At 36.3% G+C, this 21,499-nt stretch overlaps 1 protein-coding gene across 1 annotated transcript in view; it reads left to right on the top strand.

Moving 5' to 3' along the window:
- The first annotated feature begins 308 nt into the window (after positions 1–308).
- Positions 309–21,499, top strand: part of SNW1 (SNW domain containing 1) — a 29,970-nt gene continuing 8,779 nt past the window's right edge. Inside the window, exons 1-9 of the mRNA XM_069092326.1 lie at positions 309–382; positions 2,976–3,129; positions 7,663–7,824; positions 15,085–15,180; positions 15,272–15,378; positions 17,354–17,458; positions 17,561–17,630; positions 18,777–18,842; positions 20,233–20,349. Of these exons, the coding sequence (XP_068948427.1) occupies positions 369–382; positions 2,976–3,129; positions 7,663–7,824; positions 15,085–15,180; positions 15,272–15,378; positions 17,354–17,458; positions 17,561–17,630; positions 18,777–18,842; positions 20,233–20,349 (891 nt within the window). The 5' untranslated portion in view covers positions 309–368. The remainder of the gene's footprint in view (positions 383–2,975; positions 3,130–7,662; positions 7,825–15,084; positions 15,181–15,271; positions 15,379–17,353; positions 17,459–17,560; positions 17,631–18,776; positions 18,843–20,232; positions 20,350–21,499) is intronic.

Below are 21,499 nucleotides of genomic sequence, written 5' to 3'. Positions count from 1 at the left end.
AGACCAAAGTTTTTGTTAAACAGTTCTGAAGAAGTATCCAACACCAAATACTCAGACTTCATAATTTTGCTTAGGGCCGGCCTTGGAAGTCACACAGTGTAAGTGACACCATGGCGTAAGTTCAATTGAAGCTTTAAAGAGAACAGAATCTACCCTTGCTCTATTTGCCCGCGGTTTCGCCCCGCCCCCTTCCCGCCCTTCGGTCCGAGTACTATAAATCCCAAGAGGCCTTTCGTTACGGGTGCGCGCGCATTACGCTCGGCTTTTCTTCACCACCCTGTCCCCCCCTCCCCCGCCCCACCTCTTTCAGTTGCTTAGTAAACCCCTCCCAGCTCAGCAGCCGCGAGCGCTGGAAGCGGCGGAAGAAGATGGCGCTGACCAGGTGGGTTGTGGGGGAGATTGGCGAAGGAGGGGGGGGGGGTCTTCGTTGCGGAAGAGACTCCTTTCTTTTTTGCTTCCACACTCTGGGAGGGTGTCGGTCGGGGGAGTAGAGACGCTTTGGGGTAAAGCTGTGGGCCGGGACTTCCCGTTAGCGGCGGAGTCGACCAGGCCTCCCCGAAGCCGCGGCCTTTCCTGAACACCTCTCCCGACCTCGAGCCGCCCCTGGTCGGGGCTTAACCTTTCCCTTCCCCGACGCGTTCAGGAATTGCCTTAATTGATCACTTGAATTTTTCTGGTTTCTAGTGGCGAGGTAGTGAAGAGGTCTTCACAGATGTGGAGGGAGTTGGGGGGGGGGGGGGGGGGGGGGGGGGGGGGAAAGGGGGGTCCGGGTTGAAAAGGTGGGGACCGAAAAGGGGACAGTGGTTATTTGTGTTGGAGGAGGAAGGTGGAAACTGAGGAAGGCTTTCAGGTAGTGCCTGCTCCCTTATCTTCTGTACTTCCTCAGAAAACAGAGATAAACTCCTCCACCTAGGGAGCTCTGAATTGGGGGTGAGGGGTCTCATAGACGAAGGTCAGTCCTTTTCTCTGGTGGAAGAGAACCCTCCTCCCCCTCCAGGAAAATCTTAATTCTCGCTTTACGTTGTCGTGGAAGCTAGTGCATGTTGAGCAAAAAAAAAATTACATAACTTAAGACTAATTCCAAAAACAGGTGCTTAGTAAGTAGAAAAGATTTTGATTTAAAACACACACACGCACACGCACGCACACACACACGCACGCAAGAAGAGTGGAGACCCGAAGAGAGACTGTGGAAGGTTAAAACAATAAAACATTTATTAAGCTCTGTGTTCCAGGCACACTGCTAAAGGCTGAGAATACAAAAAGAAATAAAGGACAGTTGCTGCTCTCAAGAAGCTTACAATCTAATGTCATTGTTATATTTAGCTCCTCCCCCTTCCCTGCTTTTCCTACTTAGTTCATTTAGAATGTCATCATTCTGAACAGACCACAACAGTGAATCTTGGAAAAAAGAAGTATTGAGCAAGTATTATTACATTACATGCCTAGCACCATGTGTTAGAAGGAAGATTAAGAGGTGAATCCTGGTTCTTTCATTCTATTGACAAAATGTAGATATACAAAGCAATTAAACCGTAATGTGATGCTGACTTTTGTGGACAGGGAGTGAGAAGTATCAAAGAGTAGGAAAATGGAAAGATAGGTAAGGAAAGGCTTCACTGAGGAAGTAGGACTTGAGCTGGATCTTGTGGGAAGGGTGGTATGTATATAAACATACATATACACATACACACCCGTATAAAAATATACACGGTTGTATATGTGTGTGTGTGTATATACACACGTATACATACAAGGGAAATGCTGATTGTTGTAACAATTTCAACAACGCTAGCTCAATTTTAAGGTAGAATAGTGTTTCTTATGTTTTTATTGAATTAGTTTTTGCTCATTTTAAAAAGATAAAATTTAAATTTGCTAATTTTGAAAAGATTAAATATCAAACTAAAATCGAAACTTTTTCCCTAGGAATTAGTTTGTTTTCTCTATCTTTTAAGCATTTTGCTTCTTGACCATTTCCCTTTTTATTTGCACTTTCCAAAGGGTAAAGCACTCACCACACTCATAAGACTTTTTGCTGATAGCTCCAATAGAAATTTTTTTGGGGAAAACTGACATATAAGTACTTTTGATCTATACTGTATTAACATGCAGAAACAAAAGTTGGGCTCTTTTTGTCAAAGATAGAATTGCTTTTCTGATGGTAACAGTACGTTTCATGCAGTGATTGATTTTTCTTTTTATTCTTGGTTCACTAGTCTATTTGGGGGACTTATTAAGCCTTTTGAACAGTGAACGTCAAAAGGTTTTGTTCATGAGCTTTAATTCATTTTCAGTATAAATGCACTGGACCTTTTTGCTAAATTACTTAACATTTATTAGATCGATACACTGGAGTATAACTAGTCAAAAGAAAATTCAAGTTGGCACTACTTTTATTTCTTAAAGGTTAATAACTTTTTTCAAAAAGTCAGCCTTTTTGTTGTTACTTAAGATTATATACATTAATTCTTGAATTGATTGGGATAAGAAAAGGATTCTTAAAGGTACTTTTTTTTTTTCCTCAAGCTGCTGTATGCTCATTCCCTATCCCTTTCATTCCTTTAGGTTTCAACTTCTCTTCCTGTTTCTACTTATCCTTTAATATTGGTACTATAATGATTAAAAAGAAAGGGAACAAAAGGAAAATCAGTAGTCTGGGCAGTCATCCTCTAGATGATTGAGGGTTTACTGTCAGATTATGAGAGATTCAAAAACATAGTATGATAGCTGTTGTGGGCTATATTGTGACATGTCCTGGTTATAGAACTTATCTCATTTGCCTGTATCCCATGAATGACCACTTCATTATTACCTAGAGTGCAAAATGACTGGTATTGGCATTTCTCCATATCAGTAGAAATTTTCCCTTTTCATGAAATTAACCAGAAAAATTTTATTCTCATTGTTGATTTGAATGACATACAGTATTTTTATTTGTATTCTAACTTTTCTCTTTATCCTTGATTTTGTAGTTTTTTACCTGCTCCAACTCAGCTTTCTCAGGACCAGCTTGAGGCTGAGGAAAGGGCAAGATCACAGAGATCAAGGCAGACTGCACTGGTCTCATCAAGAAGAGAGCCTCCGCCTTATGGGTATCGGAAAGGTTGGATACCACGTTTGTTAGAGGTAAACATTAGCCTTCATTTTGGATTGATTAAATTGATTAAATTGATCAGGGTTTCTATAGAATTAGTAAGTCTAAACCATGGAGTTCTCCAACATCTACTTTAGTAATCTAAATATAATTGTCTAAAGTCACTATTAGTAAAGTAATTGTGTTTTACCCTTTGGAAAGTGCAGATGAATCAGGAACTTGCCAAGAAGTAAAATGCTTAAAAGAGAGAAAACAAATAACCAGTTCCTAGGGAAATAAGAGTGCCTAACACTCCTCACGAAAGATATGCATTTGAGTAATGGTAGGAATCAATTCCATCACAGTTTCAAAAATCTTTGTACATGGAAAAAATCTTTTTAATTTTTTTAATTTTGGTAGGGTAGAGAAATAGCCCTGGAAGACACTGCAAGTATTAGGGAAAAACTGGAGTTAGAGTGTAAGATATTTGAGAGAGACAGGGACATTAGAACTAATCTAGGCCAATCCCCTCATTGGAAAAATAAGGAAATTGAGGTACAGAGGACATTATTGTCTGTCAGTGGAAAGCAAGTCTAAGCTTCAGTTTTCTCATCTGTAAAATGTGGGTGGTAATGTTTACAGTTTTCATTATTAGATTGTGTGGAGAACACCATGTAAATCTTAATAGTGTTATATAAACATTAATTATTATTCAGGAATCTTTGATAAGTCATTCTAAAAAAGTTGTGTCTTTCTAGTGGAATAAGCCCCTTGAGGGCAACATTGTTTTTTATTTTGTCTTTGTATCACTAGTACTTGGCTTAATTTCTTCAACATAGTAGGAAATAAATGATTGCTGAATTGTTGGTGTGAATACTCCCCTTATTGTGCGGATTTCCTCCCTCTCTGACTCAGTATTCAGTCTTTGAAAGCTGATTAATTTTTATTTATTTAGAATACCTTGTGACCACTCTGCTGGTGAAACTCTTTAGACTTAGCTTGACTGATTGACAGGCAATACACAAATTTGAAATTAACTTTACCAATGCTTGGAGTTTTGAGTTCTTTGCCACTAAAAAAGAGCTGTTGCAAATATTTTTTTATATATGTATTGTTTTACTTTTTCTTTGATCTTAGGAGTATCAGCCTCCAGTAGTGGTATATCTGAGTCAAAGGGTATATGTTGCATAATAAATTTTGAGACATAGTTCCAGATTGCCTTTGTTACAATGAGTGGACCAGTTCACAGCTCCACCAACAGTACATTAATCTGTTTTTCCCCAGTTCCTTTAGTATTTGTCATTTTACATTTTTTATCACTTTAGCTAGTCTGGTGGATGCAATGGGTGTAGAACGTCAGAATTGCTTTAATTTGTATTCTGTAATTTTAAATTATCTGGAGCCTTTTTTTCATATGGCTTTAATAGCATTGATTTCTTCCTCTGAAAACTGCCTATTCATATCATTTGACCATTGATCAGTTGGAACCCTTATTCTTATAAATTTTAATTAGTTCCTTATATAGCTTAGAAATGAAACCTTTACCAAAAAAAAAAGCTGCAAAGATTCACCCCCCACCCCAGCTCCCAGTTACCTTCTTCTCTCATTTTAGCCACATTGGTTTGGTTTGTACAGAAACTTTTTAAATTTTATGTAATGAGGATTTTCCATGTTTGGTCCCTTGTTTTGTCATGAGTTCTTCCCCTATCCATAAATGTAAATGGTAATCTTTGCTCCTCTTAATTTGTTTATGTTGTCATAATTTATTTATAAGTCATGAACCCATTTGGACTTACCTTGGTTTTGTTGTGAGATTGTGGTCTGTGTATAGTGTCTGCCAGATCACTTTTCTAGTTTGCCCAAAAGTTTTTGTTGAAACATAGTGAATTTTTACCTTAATAGCCTGACCTTTGGGTTTATCTAAAACAAGCACTATTTTATATAAAATCAAAGAGTGCAGCATTCTTGTATTTCAGATTTCATGTAGTTGAAAAGGAATCTCCAGTTAACTTCATGGCATAGGTGAATTTTTAGAAATCTTATTTTAATAGCTAAGATTTCACAAAGCTGGGTAGAACAGAATAGGTTTTGAAAAGTCAAACTAAATTGGCCTGTTGATCTGAAAATGCCATGGGCACTTTTCCAGAAGAGTGAATGTTTGGAGAAAAAGCATGAGGTTCTAGTTTTCAAAATAAAAGCTGTGATTTTCTGGCAGGTTTAATGACCACATAATTCCACAGTCACAATTCTGAATGTTGATTATAGTGAAAAAACATGATTCTGAGTGTGTCATATTGTCAGCAAGAGTACAAGCAGCAGCTTTCTTGGGCATACTTTTAACTATTTTTGCCTAATTCAGAATGAAATGTATGTCTTTTAGCATTCTTCAGTTTGTTTTCAAAATGTTAAATTATCTGTAGCAGTATTAGCATACAATTCAGGGAAGCCAATTAGCATGGATTTTAACACAATTGTTTTCAAGAACTAGATAGTACAAAAGTCTTTTTTTTTTTTTAATTTTTTTATTGGTATCTTTTGTTTTTACATTTCCCAATCATCCTTCCCTCTACCTCCTGAGACGAGTCATCCATTATAATAACTAATACAAAAATACAAGGAAAATTTTAGCAAAGTTGACTATAACACATCAGCTAAACTAGACATTTGTTTGTTGTATAGGTAGTCTGACCTCTACAAAGAAGGGAAATACATTATTTTATTCCTTCTTTGGGACCAACCTTGGTCATGACACTTTTGCAGCATTTGCTTTATTGTTTTTGTAAGTGTTCTTTTAATATACTTTGCTGAAGTCATTTTGTAGATTATTTTCTTGGTTCTGCTTCACTCTGCACTAATTCATAAAAGATATGCTTTTCTATATTCATCATATTCACTGTTTCTTGTGGTACAGTAATATTTCTTTACATCCTAGTACTTTGCATTTAACAACTTTTTTAATCATTCCCCCAAAAGTAATTAGGAGGGAAGGAATGAAACATACATGAATTTATTAAGCACCTGATATGCCCGCCCTATGTTAAGACCTTTACAAATATTATCTCATTTAATCCTCAGTACAACCCTGGGGTGTAGATGCTTTTGAAATGGAGGCAGGCAAAGGTTAAGTGGCTTGCCCAGGGTCACACAGCTAGTGTGTGGATGCCAGATTTGAACTCGGTTCTTCCCAACTCTAGGACTAGCACTCTATTTACATTATCCACTACTCTAGGAATTAATTATATTAAATTTCAACAGATTTTTATTAAGTACATATCATATTTAACATTGTGATAAATAGAAAAACTAGTTCCTCGAGGAGCTCACAATTTAGATTTAATAGGGGGAGATAAAATGTATACCGATTAGAGCATGGTACTTCAACCAGAGTGGTAGTCAGTATTATTGTAGTGATCCTGGGTTCTTAAAGACCGTGGGAAGTAATGCTCAGTAGGAAAATATTTAAGAATGAGCCCTGGGGCGGCCAGGTAGCACAACGAGTAAGAGCACCCGCTCCAGAGTCAGGATGACCTGGGGATCAAATCTGGGCTCAGATACTTAGCACCACACCCAGAAATAACTGGCCGTGTAACCTTGAGCAAGTTACTTAACCATGATTGCTTAAAAAAAAAAAAGAATGATCCCAGTAACCAACTAGAAACATGAGAGCCAATCATACCAGATTTAGAGAGATTTATCACTGGGTTGGCTACAGGGTGATATACTTTTTGGCCATAGCAAATCTCAAAGACCCTGCACTAAGGTATAGTGAAATTATAATCTGCATCAGTGAAAACAGTATGCAGACTGGTTAAATTACAGACTCTTTAAGTATTGGAAGAAGAATAATATAGTAAATGTATAGAAGAGGTCAGAGTAGCAAGAGAGATTTTAAGAAGGGAAGGATCTCTGCTAACTGAATAAATCAGGGAAATTTTCATGGAGAATATGACACCAAATTTGGGTCTTGAAGGAAGGGGGAATGTTTTAAACAAAATGTTTAGGGGAAGGGAGTTGCCTCCGTCCAGGTACAAATTCTTAGAATTGGGTCAGGACAGGACAAGATCAGGGAATAGTAGGTATTCTGGATGGAATATAAAATGTGGAAGGGGGAGTAGTATAAAATTGGAAAGATAGTAAGAAATTTTTGCCTTTGTTGTGGCCTAGGAATGATTCATATTCAATGAGCAATTGCTCATTGGTTTTTTTTTCCTATCATTTTAATTTCTTAGACTAAAAATGCTGACTATCCTTTAAAATTAAAGTGCTTATTGTGTATAAGATCATTTAATTAATGATATACTGTTTTATTTTAATCTACAAAAAGATCCTTAAAAGTCTTCTTTAGAAAATCCTATTTATCTTGGTTTTTAAAATTAACTTTTCTGGAAAATTATAGTTTAGCAAGTAATGCTATTTTCACATGGAAGCTGATTTGTGGCATTATTATGGAAAGTACTGTATACATTGGTTTCATAACATTATTCTGAAAACCTGCTAAGTTTCTTAGCCTGCTGCATTTGTCCTAAATTTGAGAATCATATTGAGTACTGTATTGCCCCCCCCCCTTTTTTTTTTTTGCTGTGCAGGATTTTGGAGATGGAGGTGCTTTTCCAGAAATACATGTGGCCCAATACCCATTGGATATGGGAAGAAAAAAGAAAATGTCCAATGCATTGGCCATTCAGGTGGATGCAGAGGGAAAAATTAAATATGATGCAATTGCTCGACAGGGACAATCAAAGGACAAGGTAATCTATTATTTTTCATAAATAATTTTACAAAATCTCATATTTAAGACATGACCATAAATGCTATCTAGTTCAGTTCATGTTTGAACAAGAATCTAACAAGTGGTCGTGCAATCTTATAAATAACCTCGAGCCAGGAGGGGAAGGAGGGGTATGGAAAATGAGAAAATACTATCCAGGCATGCCTCTGCTATCTGTAAGGTTGATTACAACACAAATGTATAATGTTAACATTCATCCCATTTTTACAGTTTGGAGACAAATGGAGAAAATCGATGTATTACCATCTCTTATGTATTTAAGTTCATGATAAAAAACAGAATGTTTTGGGTTAACTTTGTTATATTAAATGAGTCTTTCAGAATTTCCAAAGCAGACATAACAAGTTGTCCTTGACAGTTCATTTGGGTAGAGTGAATTATGCAAACTTCTAGGCATTTACCATGTAGAATTAGGATAGACCTATCACAAAAATCAGTCACTCCCAGTTTAACTGATGAACTCAATTTTAAGCCTAATCTAGCTTTTCTGTGTAGATAAAATACTTACTCCAGATGAGAAATGATCATTTAAAAGCTTTAATTCTTGGCAGAATGACTTAGAAACTTCTTTGTTGTTGAACATAGGACTATCAATTAGAGAAGTAATTCTGTGCCAGAAAACTTAACCTGTCTTTCAAAATAACAGAACAGGCCTCTTCTCTTCTGGCACACTTGGCACTGGTATCTCTTTGCTCCAACTATGTGGTAGTGGATCTCAAGGTTTAATGTTGCTATTGCTACCTTGAGTAGGGGATAGGTAGCTCCAGCTCCAAGTGTCACTCCCACCCTCGAGATGGTGATTGTGCTGCTGCCCTTTTCTATCGAAGAGGAGCAGCAAATTAGGGCAATAAAATGACAAAGGAATGTTCCAGTAATTTTGGTTGAAATGTTAATAGGTTTTTTTATTCTACTTCAAGGTTAAAAAATAAAGTACTTGAATTTCTAGAGACTATTTCAAAATTTTATCTTCTAATTAATTCTTTTATTATTGGTCCTTTTTGTGTTTGAAGTAGAACTGTTGGGCAACAGATCATTATTTCTTAGATTTTTATATAATAACATAGGCTAAATCATGAACTATAATTGAATTATGATTACTACATACACTAAAAGATTCACATGGTTAGCCTTTAATTCAGGTTTTAATTTTGATCATACTACCACTAATTTAAAGAAGTGTCACAAAATTTATTGCAACTCATATAGCTCAGAGTAAGTGGAGTAACATTAAAGATGCTGGAGTCAAATATACTGCTTTATTTCTTAAATTTACTTAATTTTGGAAGAAATAGCAATTAGACTACCAAGAATGTAAAAGGTGATAAAGCTTAATCAAAAGTCCCACAGTGCAGACCATTATCATTTTATGTGCATAAATATGTCACTTAAGGGTTTTTTTCCCCTTAAATCCAGTGATGGTTTGAAGCTTTAACAAAACATGATATTATCTCCTTGTTGCTGGATTTAATATATAACCCAAGAAAAATCTAAGAAACCCAATGAAATCCTTTGAAAGTTATTATTTATTCATAATGATTAGTAAGCCTTGGAGTATTATAGTACTCAGAGCTACTCTTATGTACCATAAATATATTATCAGATATGAAAGAATCAGACTATAGTAAAATACATAAAAATATACAAAACCTGATATTTTATTCTGGATCTTTTGATGCCTTGGGGCCATCACTTTAAAGATCAATTTTTGTAAAATATGAAATGAAAATTTAATTTTGAAATTATCAGGACCTGAGAAATATGATATCCTTTAGTAATTGATGATAATTTAGTATCCCAGAAAACACTGAAGTATATTTCCAGAGAAAATGCTTTCTTTATCTGAAGTAACCCTGAGTAAATTCTTACGTCATTACTTTTTTGTTGTTTAATCCAACAAACTTGGTGTCCAGTTAAGCTTGAAGATGTAGCTTTATCCTATTTGTGTGAAATGCTAGACTTTATCACTGTTGACAATCTGGTCTTTTGCCAGTTTCACATAATAAGCAAAATATCTGTTTAGCGATAATGAGTTATAGATTTATCTTCTTCACAGAGCTTATTTGTGCCCCTGGCACCTTAGAAGGGTATATTGTATTTTTCAGATAACCCCCAAGTTGTCTGCCTTCTGGGAGATTCTGAGCTTCTCCAGCACATTTGGTACTTTTAACAGAAAAAATTTTGAGTTTTATAGTTAATTACTACCATAGAGGAATTTATTCTTCCACAATGTCCTTCATTTAGCTTTGTGAGTTGCAGGAATCTTATTGATGGTTGCTTAAGGGATTATTGATTTTAGAATACCTAGAATGAGAGGCAGTATATGACTTTTGTATGCTAAATTAGTATTGGGGTTTCAGGTTAAGTTTGTGGTTAGACACCTCTACTAGGAGCACTTAGAATTTTTGCCTAACTCTTCGTGGTCTTTAATGTTTTCTAGGTAGATGTCATATGCTTACTATTTGGTGATGAAGCATTTTTTTGCCTAATAGGATAGTCAAACAGCTAGTTGTTGTATTACAGCCTTTTATACAAAAGGAAGATTATTGCCCACATGAGGAAGACATGGATTCTGAGTTTTTACAATATTGGTTTGGGTTATGTCATCCTTACTGCCCCAACTGGGCCTCTTGTCATTGAGGAAATGAATGACTAGAACTATGGTTTGTGACCATGAAGCAATAGGAAACTAACTGATCTCTTTAGGGACTATTGGTCTCATATAATCCAACTGAGTTAACCAGTCTAGATATAAAATTATTTCAGTTATATATATAGTGTGTATTTACATAATTTTGTATAATCTCATATAGTTATTTTCTCTTCCCCTTTTAAAATATGAGTCCCTTAAGAGCAGTAACTTTTTTGATTTTCTATTTATATCCATGATGTTTAACAGTGCTTTGCACATAGTAAGAGTTTAATAAATGCTTTTTCATTCCTTCATGTTTTCCCTTAGCATGGATCAACTAAATATAGAAGAGCAAATTCATCTAGGTCTGGAATTTGCTATGGCATATGAGTAAGCATAGGAAATTAAAAAGTAGTGTCTTAAAAGCAACACTAAATTAGAAGGAAGAATAAAGCTCTGAAGCTATGGTATGCAATTAAAGCCACTTCAACCTGATTTAGTTAAACTGTTTATTGACACCAGAAAATGGATGGATGAACAAATCCCAGGTTTTTCTGAAAGCATCCTGCTCATTCATCATTTCATATAACACAGTAGTATTTCATCACCATCACATACCACAGCTTGTTCAGCCATTCTCCTGTCGATGGGCATCCCTCTCAATCTCCATTTCTTTGTCACCACAAAAAGAGCTGCTATAAATATTTTTGTATGTATTGGTCTTTTTCTTTATGCAGAGTTTTGTTTTTGTTTTGTTTTTTTGGCTTTTGGAGGGCAATTGGGGTTAAGTAACTTGCCCAAGGTTACACAGCTAGTTTTTTTGCATGGGTGTTAAGTGTCCGAGGCCGGAACTGAACTCTGGTCCTCCTGACTCCAGGATCAGCGCTTTACTCACTGTGCCACCCCTATGCAGAGTTTTATAGTCTTTGGGTATAGTTCCATAATTTCTCTCATGGTTTAGATCTGTTCACTACTCCACCAATAGTGCTTAATGTCCTAGTTTTCCAACATTTATCATCTTCCTTTTCTATCATAATAGCCAACCTGATAGGTGAGGGGTGGTCTCCCAGAATTGTTTTAATTTGTATTTTTCTAATCAGTAGTTTTAGAGCATTTTTTCCTATAACCATAGATAGCTTTGATTTCTTCATATGAAAATTGCTTGTTCATATCCTTTGACCATTTATCAGTTGAGTAATGACTTGTATTATTATAAATTTGACTCAGTTCTCTACATACATGAGAGATGTGGCTTTATCAGAGATTCTTGCTGTAAAAATTTTCTCCCAGTTTTCTGCTTTCCTTTTATTTGGTCTTATTTGTAAAAAACCTTTTTAATTTAATGTAATCAAAATTATCCATTTTATATCCCATAATCCTCTCTATCTCTTGTTTGGTAATAAATTTTTCTCTTATCCATAGATCTGACAGGTAGACTATTCCACACTCGTCTGATTTACTTATAGTATCTCCCTTTATGTCTAAATCATTTTGATCTTATCTTGGTGGGAGACCACATCTTTAATTCTTACAATTGACTAAGAAGTATAGGCAGTATAGTAGTGGAAAGAATCCAGGATTTGAAGTCAAAGAACTTAGATTCACGTACCAACTCTGCCACCTGTCACCTTGGGCAGTTTACTTCATTTCTCAGGGCTTCAGCTTTCCCATCTTTGAAATGATAAATTTGGACTCCGTGGTCTCTTTAAGGTCCCTTCTAGCTCTAAAACTATGATCTCTTGAATACAGATCATTGAATATAGAACATTATTCTTTTTTTTTTTTAAAGCAATCGGGGTTAAGTAACTTCCTCAAGGTTACACGGCCAGTTATTTCTGGTTGTGGTGCTGAGTATCTGAGCCTGGGATTTGATCTAGGTCATCCCGACACTGGAGCCCTCTGCTCTTACTCGCTGAGCCACCTGGCCGCCCCTAAGCAATTGGGGTTAAGTAAATTGCTCAAGGTTACACAGCCAGGTGTTTCTGGGTGGGTAATAAGTGTCTGAGCCCGGATTCGATCTCCAGGTTGTACTGATACTGGAGCCGGTGCTCTTACTCGCTGTGCTGCCTGGCTGCCCCTAGAACATTATTCTTATTGTGAAACTAGAAAGATAAAGATTTTATTAAGCTGATGCAGTATGACAGTGAAGGCAGCTAGATGGTGCATTGGATGGAACACTGGAGTTCAAATCTGACCTCAGAAACTTACTAGCTGTGTGACCTTGGGCAAATCACTTAATCCTGTTTGCCTCAGTTCTCTCATCTGTCAAATGAGCTGCAGGAGGAAATGGCAAACCACTCCCGGCATCTTTGCCAGTAAACCCCAAATATGGGTCATGAAGAGTAACTGAAGAAGATATGACTGAAAAATGACTTAACAACATGTGTCAGTTATTGTTCAAGGACAGGGTATATAAATACAAGAAAGCAAGACAATACCTACCCTCAAGATGCTTACATTCTAATAGAGGAAGACAATAAAGTCAAAGCAGCTTTCAAGGAGGAAGAAGAAAAAGTCCAGATGGAGTTTGGAGTGAAGTGTAGAGTATTCCTTGGGGTGCCACCTGAAATAGTCTGGGCAAAAAAAAATTTTTTAAGCATTGGATTTGGCCATATTAAAGGCTCTCCTCAAACAAGATGTTTGCCATGTATTTGACCATCTTTCAAGAGTCTTTAGGAATGATGTAACAATTGAAGTAACTTTATCCAAATTTCTGCTTCTTAATATCAAGAAAGAAAGACATAGGGGCGGCTAGGTGGCACAGTGAATAAAGCACTGGCCCTGGCGTCAGGAGGACCTGAGTTCAAATCTGGCCTCATTTAACACAAAACCTAGCCGTGTGACCTTGGGCAAGTCACTTAACCCCAACTGCCCTCCAAAAAAGAAAGAAAGCATAAAACAGACATTCTCACCAATAGTGGTCACCATTGTCATGGAGAATATTGAGTACAAAGGCCAAATGAAAGGATTCTTTATAGATGATGTAGTCTTCCAGATGTTCCTGTTGGAGATTACATTGTACTGATAGCATTAAGTCTCAGAGTTGCAGCCTTCTGAATAAGATCCTTAATTACTCAAAAGTATTTGGGTCTTATTTTGCATACAGAAAAAATAGAGTAGGTAAAGAATGCCTATTATTGAGGCTATGGTATATATTAGGTAAACAGTACACAGAGCTAATTCTGTTGTAGAATGTGTGGGTGTCTGTGTATGTGTATAGATTGGACAGTGAACTGGGCCAAGAGTAGAACAGGAAGAAGAAAAGGGAACTAGATAACTTTAGTAACATAATGCAGTTTGTTTAATCACTCCAAGTCTCATCTTTATAGCAGGTGTTGCAGTGAAGGGCTATGAGTTATGGAATATTGTTCTAAAGAGTTAATGTTGAAGATCAGCAAAAGAGAACAAGATAGATACATAGAGGGTGTGAATAGATTACAACTAGTAAAGATTTGCAAAGAAGCAACATAAGAGATTCATGAGTGGGTGGGATGATGTTGGTTGTTTACAGATAGAGAGTGGGAATAACTAATGGGTTGCCCGTGTTCTGAAAATCCTGTTTGTACTCTGAACTTATTGGGTAGAAGTTTTTTTTAAATTTAGAAAGGTGTGGGCAAGATGAGATGGTCAAACATTAATGGATTATAGTTCCCATCTTTGGAAGGAGTACCTGATGAGAGGAGAGATCCATTTAACATTCTTAAGGAATTCCAAAAAAAAAAGTGCAATTACTGATAATAGAACTTCAGTACAAATAACTTTACCTCATTCATGCTTGGGGAGAGTGAGCTCAAATTTAAAGCAGTTTCTATAAAACCATTTGACCTACTATATTTACTTTTAAATGAGCATGGTTGATGGATAGTTGATCCCTTATTTGTCTGTGCCTTGCATAGGGTTAATCTAGGCTAGACTGGGACCTGGTCAATTGACAAACCAGACTTGGGTGACTGCACACTTGTGGCATGGACTTGTGTGTCTTAAAGCCATTCAGAAATCAAAAGGTCACGACCTAGTCATTTATAAGCTGAGCTTATAATCAGTAATTATTGCTAGATATAATTTGTATAATTAATTTTAAGACCTTATAAGTCTTTGAAGACATGTTAGTTATCATTAACAAGTGTGAAGTGTAAGGGGTTTTCTTTGGTACTATTTATTTTTAAACCAACTTGATTAAGTGATCTTGAATAACTTAATTTTTTTTTTTAAAGCAATCAGGGTTAAGTAACTTGCTCAAGGTTACACGGCCAGTTATTTCTGGGTGTGGTGCTGAGTATCTGAGCCCAGATTTGATCTCCAGGTCATCTTGACACTGGAGCTGGTGCTCTTACTCGCTGTGCCGCCTGGCCGCCCCATCTTGAATAACTTTAATGCATGGAGTCAAGAGAAAGCAACTAACTTATTAAAAAGTAGTTATGTAAATATTTCAAAATTTTCCTGTTTTTTTTTTTTAATCTAAAAAAACCCAGAATGAATGTCCTAAATTTGCGTTTATTCAAGAGGACATTCTCTTCTAAAATAATTTAATGAGGTTGCTGCCTTTGTTCTTTACTCTTTCTCATTCTAGTTGTGTTTAACCCATTTTAGGTCATTTATAGCAAGTACACCGATATGATTCCCAAAGAAGTTATGAATGCAGATGACCCAGACCTGCAAAGACCTGACGAGGAAGCGATTAAAGAGGTACAAATTTATGTACACAATTATCATAAAAAAAAATTTTTTTAGACCTTGTTGATTATCAAGCCACTTAAAGCCATCTTTTTGATTTCAGATTACAGAAAAGACACGGGTAGCCCTAGAGAAATCTGTATCTCAGAAGGTTGCTGCTGCTATGCCAGTTCGAGCTGCAGATAAACTAGCTCCAGCTCAATATATTCGGTATGAATTAAATTAATCGTTTTTGTCGTGAAGTTTTAATATCAGCCTCAGTGATATGGGTGATCTTATTTAGGATTTCTTCTCTCAAGGAACTAGTCTATCCTACTTAGTGAAAGTAGAAAAATTATTCATAAATAAATGACTTAAAGTGCATTGACTCTTTTTGAATGCCATTTTAAAGTGATAGTAGTTGCTATTTAACCAATAGCATTTAGGATGTTTTTCAGACTATTTTTGTCTAAGAATTTTATTCAGCATTATGTAAGTCAACCCAGATTTTTTTGTCTAGAAACTTTCATTTAAAAAATGCATATTTTAAGTGTTTCTAAATTACAGGTTTAGAGTTGTGCTTAACCAAGATTTCCTTGGCAGGACAAGAAATGTAGAGAGAGCTCTTGAAAGAAAATTTAGCATTAGCAAGTACATTGTTATTTAGTTTCTATGCTGTAACCAAAAGTTGAAGACTAATAACTGAGTCTTTTACTGGGAATCTTGTAGGGTTTTCCCCCCTAAAATGTAGATTGGTTGTAGGTATCTTTTCTTAACTTGTTATCTATGAAATTAAGAACTGTGCCTCCTTGCCCTATGACAAGAAATTGTATGATCAAAGGTATGATAGAAAAACAAATGGATATATAGTTGTTTCTCCCTTTGGGTTTCTGTTTAGTCCTTTTACCATTGCTGCCATTGTCTAAACCTGAGTTAGGAATCACAATGTCATCCTAGACTTCTCATCCTCACTCACCCCCTATAGCCAGTTAGTTGCCACATATTGTCATTTTTCCCTTCACGTGCCCTTGTATCTCCACTCACAACTATCACTCTAGTTCAGGTCCTTATCGCTTCTTTTTCTTTTCCTTTTTTTTTTTTTTTAAAAATTAATTTTTTTTTTTTAATTATATGTAAAAATAGTTTTCAACATTTTTTTGGGTAAGATTTTCAGTTCCAAGTTTTTCCTCCTCCCATTTCCTCTCCCCAGGATGGCCAATAATCACTTTTTGCCTACACTATTGCAATATCCTTGTACTTGGTGTCCCTGCCTCATCAAAAAAAAGGTCTTAAAAGAGGTCTCCTCAGTAAACCCCAGAGGTTGCCTCCAGGATTAGATAGAAGACTCTTTTTTTGACCCTTAAATTTTTATATAACTTGGTTTCTTTCTACATCTTTAGTCTTCTTTTTTTTTTTTTAAAGCAATCGGGGTTAAGTAACTTGCTCAAGGTTACACAGCCAGTTATTTCTGGGTGTGGTGCTGAGTATCTGAGCCCGGATTTGATCCAGGTCATCCCAATACTGGAGCTGGTGCTCTTACTCGCTGAGCCACCTGGCTGCCCCTAAGCAATTGGGGTTAAGTAACTTGCTCAAGGTTACACGGCCAGGTGTTTCTAGGTGGGTGCTAAGTGTCTGAGCCCGGGACTTGATCTCCAGGTCTTCTCAACACTGGAGCCGGTGCTCTTACTCGCTGTGCTACCTGGCCACCCCTATCTTTAGTCTTCTTATATTCACTTCTTTGTGTGCTCTGATCCAGACATGTTACCCTGCTTACTATTCCTCTCACACTTCATCTTCTGTCTTCATGCATTTGTACTGACTGTCCTTCATGGCTGGAATGGTCTCCTTCCTTCTTTTGACCTCTTAGAATTCCAGACTTCCTTCAAGACTCAGCTTCTGCAGGAAGTCTTTCTTGTCTTTTTCTTAGCTAGTTACCTTCATCTCCTTTGTATTTATCTCTATATATTTTCTCTCCTTGTTAGAATGTAAGCTTCTTGGGGAAAGGGACTCATTTTCCCTTTCTTTGTATACTCCGTCTCCTAGCATAGTGCTTGGAACACAATAAGTTTGTTGATTAATTATATTGACTGTTAGTGTAATTTGTATTCTAATATTGGCATGGGAAGTGAAAAATAACTGTAGTAAAGACTATCTCACTATTGAAAACTGAACAAGTTACAAGTTTAATTTCAATGGCATTCTTTAGGTATACACCATCTCAGCAAGGAGTAGCTTTCAATTCTGGAGCTAAACAAAGAGTTATTCGGATGGTGGAGATGCAGAAAGATCCCATGGAGCCTCCAAGATTCAAGTAAGTGTTTAATTTGAGGAGATGAACTATTAGACCCATGTTTTGTCCATTCTGAAAGAGACTTTATAGCATTCACTGATTGTACTTTGTTTCATCTCTTAGAATTAACAAGAAAATTCCTCGTGGGCCTCCTTCTCCTCCTGCACCAGTCATGCATTCTCCTAGTCGAAAGGTACTAGTCATTACATTCTCAGGTCCTTTACTCTTGATCTGTGGCTGTGAAACTCAAGATAAGAAGTAACATCCCAGAGTCTATTTCTTCATCTGTAACATGGAGAGAATACTTGCATTACCTGCTTCAATAATGATGCCTCAGAAGGGCCTGAGGACATCACTCTTATTGTATCACAGTACACAGACCATAAATTATATCATTATAACAGTGACCCTGAGTCATCAAGAAAACATTATGTTTATTGTTCTCTTTTTAAGAAATTAGAGAAATGTGTGATAGGTTTTAGAAAGATTTCCAGTGGGATGGCTAGGTGGCTCAGTGAATAGAGCACCACCCCCGGAGTCAGGAGGACCTGAGTTCAAATTTGGCCTCAGACACTTAACACTTAGTAGCCTTGTGACCTTGGGCAAGTCATTTAACCCCAATTGCCCTGCCTTCCCCCTTCCAAAAAGCCAAAAAAAATAAAAAAGATTTCCAGCGAGGTTTTTTTTAAATTGTTGCTTAAAAGAGGGATAATTCTCAGCTATCTTGAAAATTCATCTGTCAAGGATTAAATCCTGATAACTGAGGTTTCATGGTATTCTAAGTCTCCTGAAAGAATGAGTTTGTATCCAGAAAATATCATGCCTTAATGCTTGGTATTCAAACCTTTTTTTGTTAGCACTAGAATTATAAATGCAGAAAAAATCGCTGAAAAATTTCTTTTCTGTGTTTTGGGGGTTTTGCATTTGCTTAAAATTTTTCTGGGAATACTTTTTGTAAAGTATTGATGCCTTTTTGTATCACGTTGAATTACAAATAGGTTTCTCTTCTACTTTTAAGTCTTCTCATGTAATAAATATTTTAAAAGAAAAGGAGACAAACCAACATATATAGGTATATATCAACTGTCTGACAGTATATACCGTATTCCATACCTATGGTCCCTCACCTCTAAAATGAAGAAAAGGATGTTCATTTTCCCAACTCTTTTCTAGAGGCAACCTAGGTCATTGTACAATAGAATTGCTTTTTACAAAAATCAAATATACCCATACTGTTCATCAGTGAAGCTGTCTTTGAGAAGAGAAAATCATATGCAGATTTTTAGCTAGACTTTAAATCTAAAAATGTCTTTCCTTTTTTACTTCTTCCCCATCTTAGATGACCGTGAAAGAGCAGCAAGAGTGGAAAATTCCTCCTTGTATTTCAAACTGGAAAAATGCAAAGGTAATTAAGCTGTCATAAAATCAGTCTCTTAATATTATATCCTACTGGGGAATTTCATGAAGGAGTTTCAGCCTGAATAGCATTAGTTTAAATCTCAAAAACTCACTTAACTGTCTGTTTTCAGAATGGAACACATAATTTATACAGTTTGATTTCTTTAAACATTGTAATGGAAATGTCAAGGTATCAGGCTATGAAAATACCATATAGAATATATTAGTCAATTTCTGAGAGTAGAAGCACACAGAAAAGGGTTATCGAGAATTAACTGTTATATCCCTAAATGGCTTGTGTCATGGGGATCAGACTCAGATAACAGTTTTGGGTTTTGTTTTTTTCTACAAAAGAAATCAGGATAAAGGTACTTGCATGGGACACGATGGCATGTTTCTCTGGGTATATTAAGTGTCTTTATTTTTTTCATGAGCTTCATTATTTGTTCATGGTAATGTATCTTAGACTTTACTAAACAATTTATGCCCTGTATATATTTTACTAATTGACAGAGTTCCCAAGCGTCATAAGAAAGACTAAGAAATTTGTCCCATATTATTTTGTGTCATCATTATTTTCCTAAAATCAGATTTCATGATTTTATTAAGCTGTATGAGTTGTAATGGATCCCTAATGACGTCATGTTGGAGAAGATACATTTTCTTAGCTATCTATACTTGTTACAAGAATTTTGCCTTTTTTTTTTTTTCTGTGGGGGATTGGAGATGAAAGGGAGAAAAAACAGATGTTTAATTTTAATTTTTTTTTAATGGATAAATGTTTGTTGAGTGAAGCTAAGGTGGCAGAGTAAAGGCAGGTACTCCCCTGAGATCTCCCCCAAACCCTTCCAAATGCCTTTTAGAAATGACTCTAAAGAAATTTTAGAGAGCAGGGCCCACAAAAAGAGTAAAATATAAAATTCCAGCCTAAGACAAGTTGGAAGATCTGCAGGAAAGGTCTACTGCACCAGGGTGAGAGAGGAGCACAGTCTAGAACTGGCAGAGTGGGTCCCAGCAAACCCAAAGCAGGACTCAGAGCAACTTAATGGTAAATACTGCTTGATAATGGTTGTTTGTTCCATCTTTGGATGAGTGGTATGATTATTAAGGGGCAGCCTTTGGCCCCTTGATTTTAAATATTGTTACCAGAATTGGAATTACTTTCTAGAACTAGTGAGATTAGGCTAAGGTACATAGTGTTTACCAAGAGTCATGCCCCAAATCAGCTTAAAACAGGCCCTCTCTGGGGAAAAGAGGTGTATTTAAGAGAAACCTATGAGACAATTATAAGACATGCAGAAAAATGGACTGCACCCACAGAATGGTAAGAAATTTATGTTTTATTTTAAAAGAGCACAAAAATGTCTCTTATGAGAAATGCTTGTCTTTCATACCAGGGCTATACTATTCCATTAGACAAACGTCTGGCTGCTGATGGGAGAGGACTGCAGACAGTCCACATAAATGAAAACTTCGCCAAACTTGCTGAAGCTCTCTACATTGCTGACAGAAAGGTTAGTCTCTTAGCTTCATTTTTTTTTTTCTGAGGCTCTGGTATTTCTTATTTTGCAGCTTCACATTCTCCAATAGCTAAATTCACCTGTACCATTGAATACTTAGTGAGACAGTCAAGGAATCAATGGTACACTGCAAAATATCCTGTGTCCTTGTTGCCTATTGCCATCATGCTTCTCTCCATACTACTTTCCAGAGTTAGTGCTTAGTCGTTCTGTTTCAGCATAGCAGAAGAAATTGAGATACCAATTTCACACCCTACTTTGAAGAGATTGCTAACCTCTCCCTATTCTACTTTTCACCTGTTTTACTAAACTTAAAAAGCAGAAGCTTCTAAGTTTGGTTGGTTTTTTAAAATTTGTTTAAAGCCTTAGCTTTGTTGTGAATTAGAAATAATGTTATCTTTTTACTTATTATTGTTGTTTTTGTCTTTATCTTTGGTCTCTTATATTTCTTTTGGAGGGGGGAAGGCAGGGCAATTGGGGTTAGGTGACTTGCCCAAGGTCACATGGCTAGTAAGTGTTAAGTGTGAGGCCGGATTTGAACATAGGTCCTCCTGACTCCAGGGCCAGTACTTTATTCACTGCGCCACCTAGCCACCCCTCTCCTATATTTCTTGATGAAAATTTTAAGAAAGCAAGGTAATTTTCATACCACATAGTGGGTGGGTGTGTGTGTATGTGTGTATTTTTTTTTTTTTTACAATGTAATTGACTACTTGGGAGTTTCAGTTTCTGTGCCATGAAAATTAATTAAGGAAAAATATCTAGAAAGAAATAACTGCCATTTATTGTCCCCTTTTTTTATAAATGAGAAAAGAGGATTAGAGGTGAAGTGACTTGTCTAAGGTCATACAGCTAGTAAATAACAAAGCTAAGTCTCAAAACAAGGTCCTTCTGACTCCATCCTATGCTCTTTCTACTAATTTAGGCCTTCCTGACTTTATATAGCCTTACAATTCATCAAATCATGGCAGTAGTACTTACATCAGGTACTAAAAAAGTTAAGTGAATAGAAAAATTGATTTCCACAGAAAATGAAATTAAGTAGCATCAGCTATTAGCTTCAAGCATTGAAGATAGTGTATCATATCTACTGTATTTAGAAAAGGACATCCCTGTAAGAATATTGAGTAAACAAGATGAAGGT

This window comes from Petaurus breviceps, unplaced genomic scaffold (assembly GCF_028583685.1).
Source record: "Petaurus breviceps papuanus isolate PSGF00001 unplaced genomic scaffold, PetGlider_PUasm1.0 189, whole genome shotgun sequence".
Taxonomy (NCBI): Eukaryota; Metazoa; Chordata; class Mammalia; order Diprotodontia; family Petauridae; genus Petaurus; species Petaurus breviceps.
Note: the sequence above shows the minus strand (reverse complement) of the source record. Positions and strands in the feature narration are given on the sequence as shown.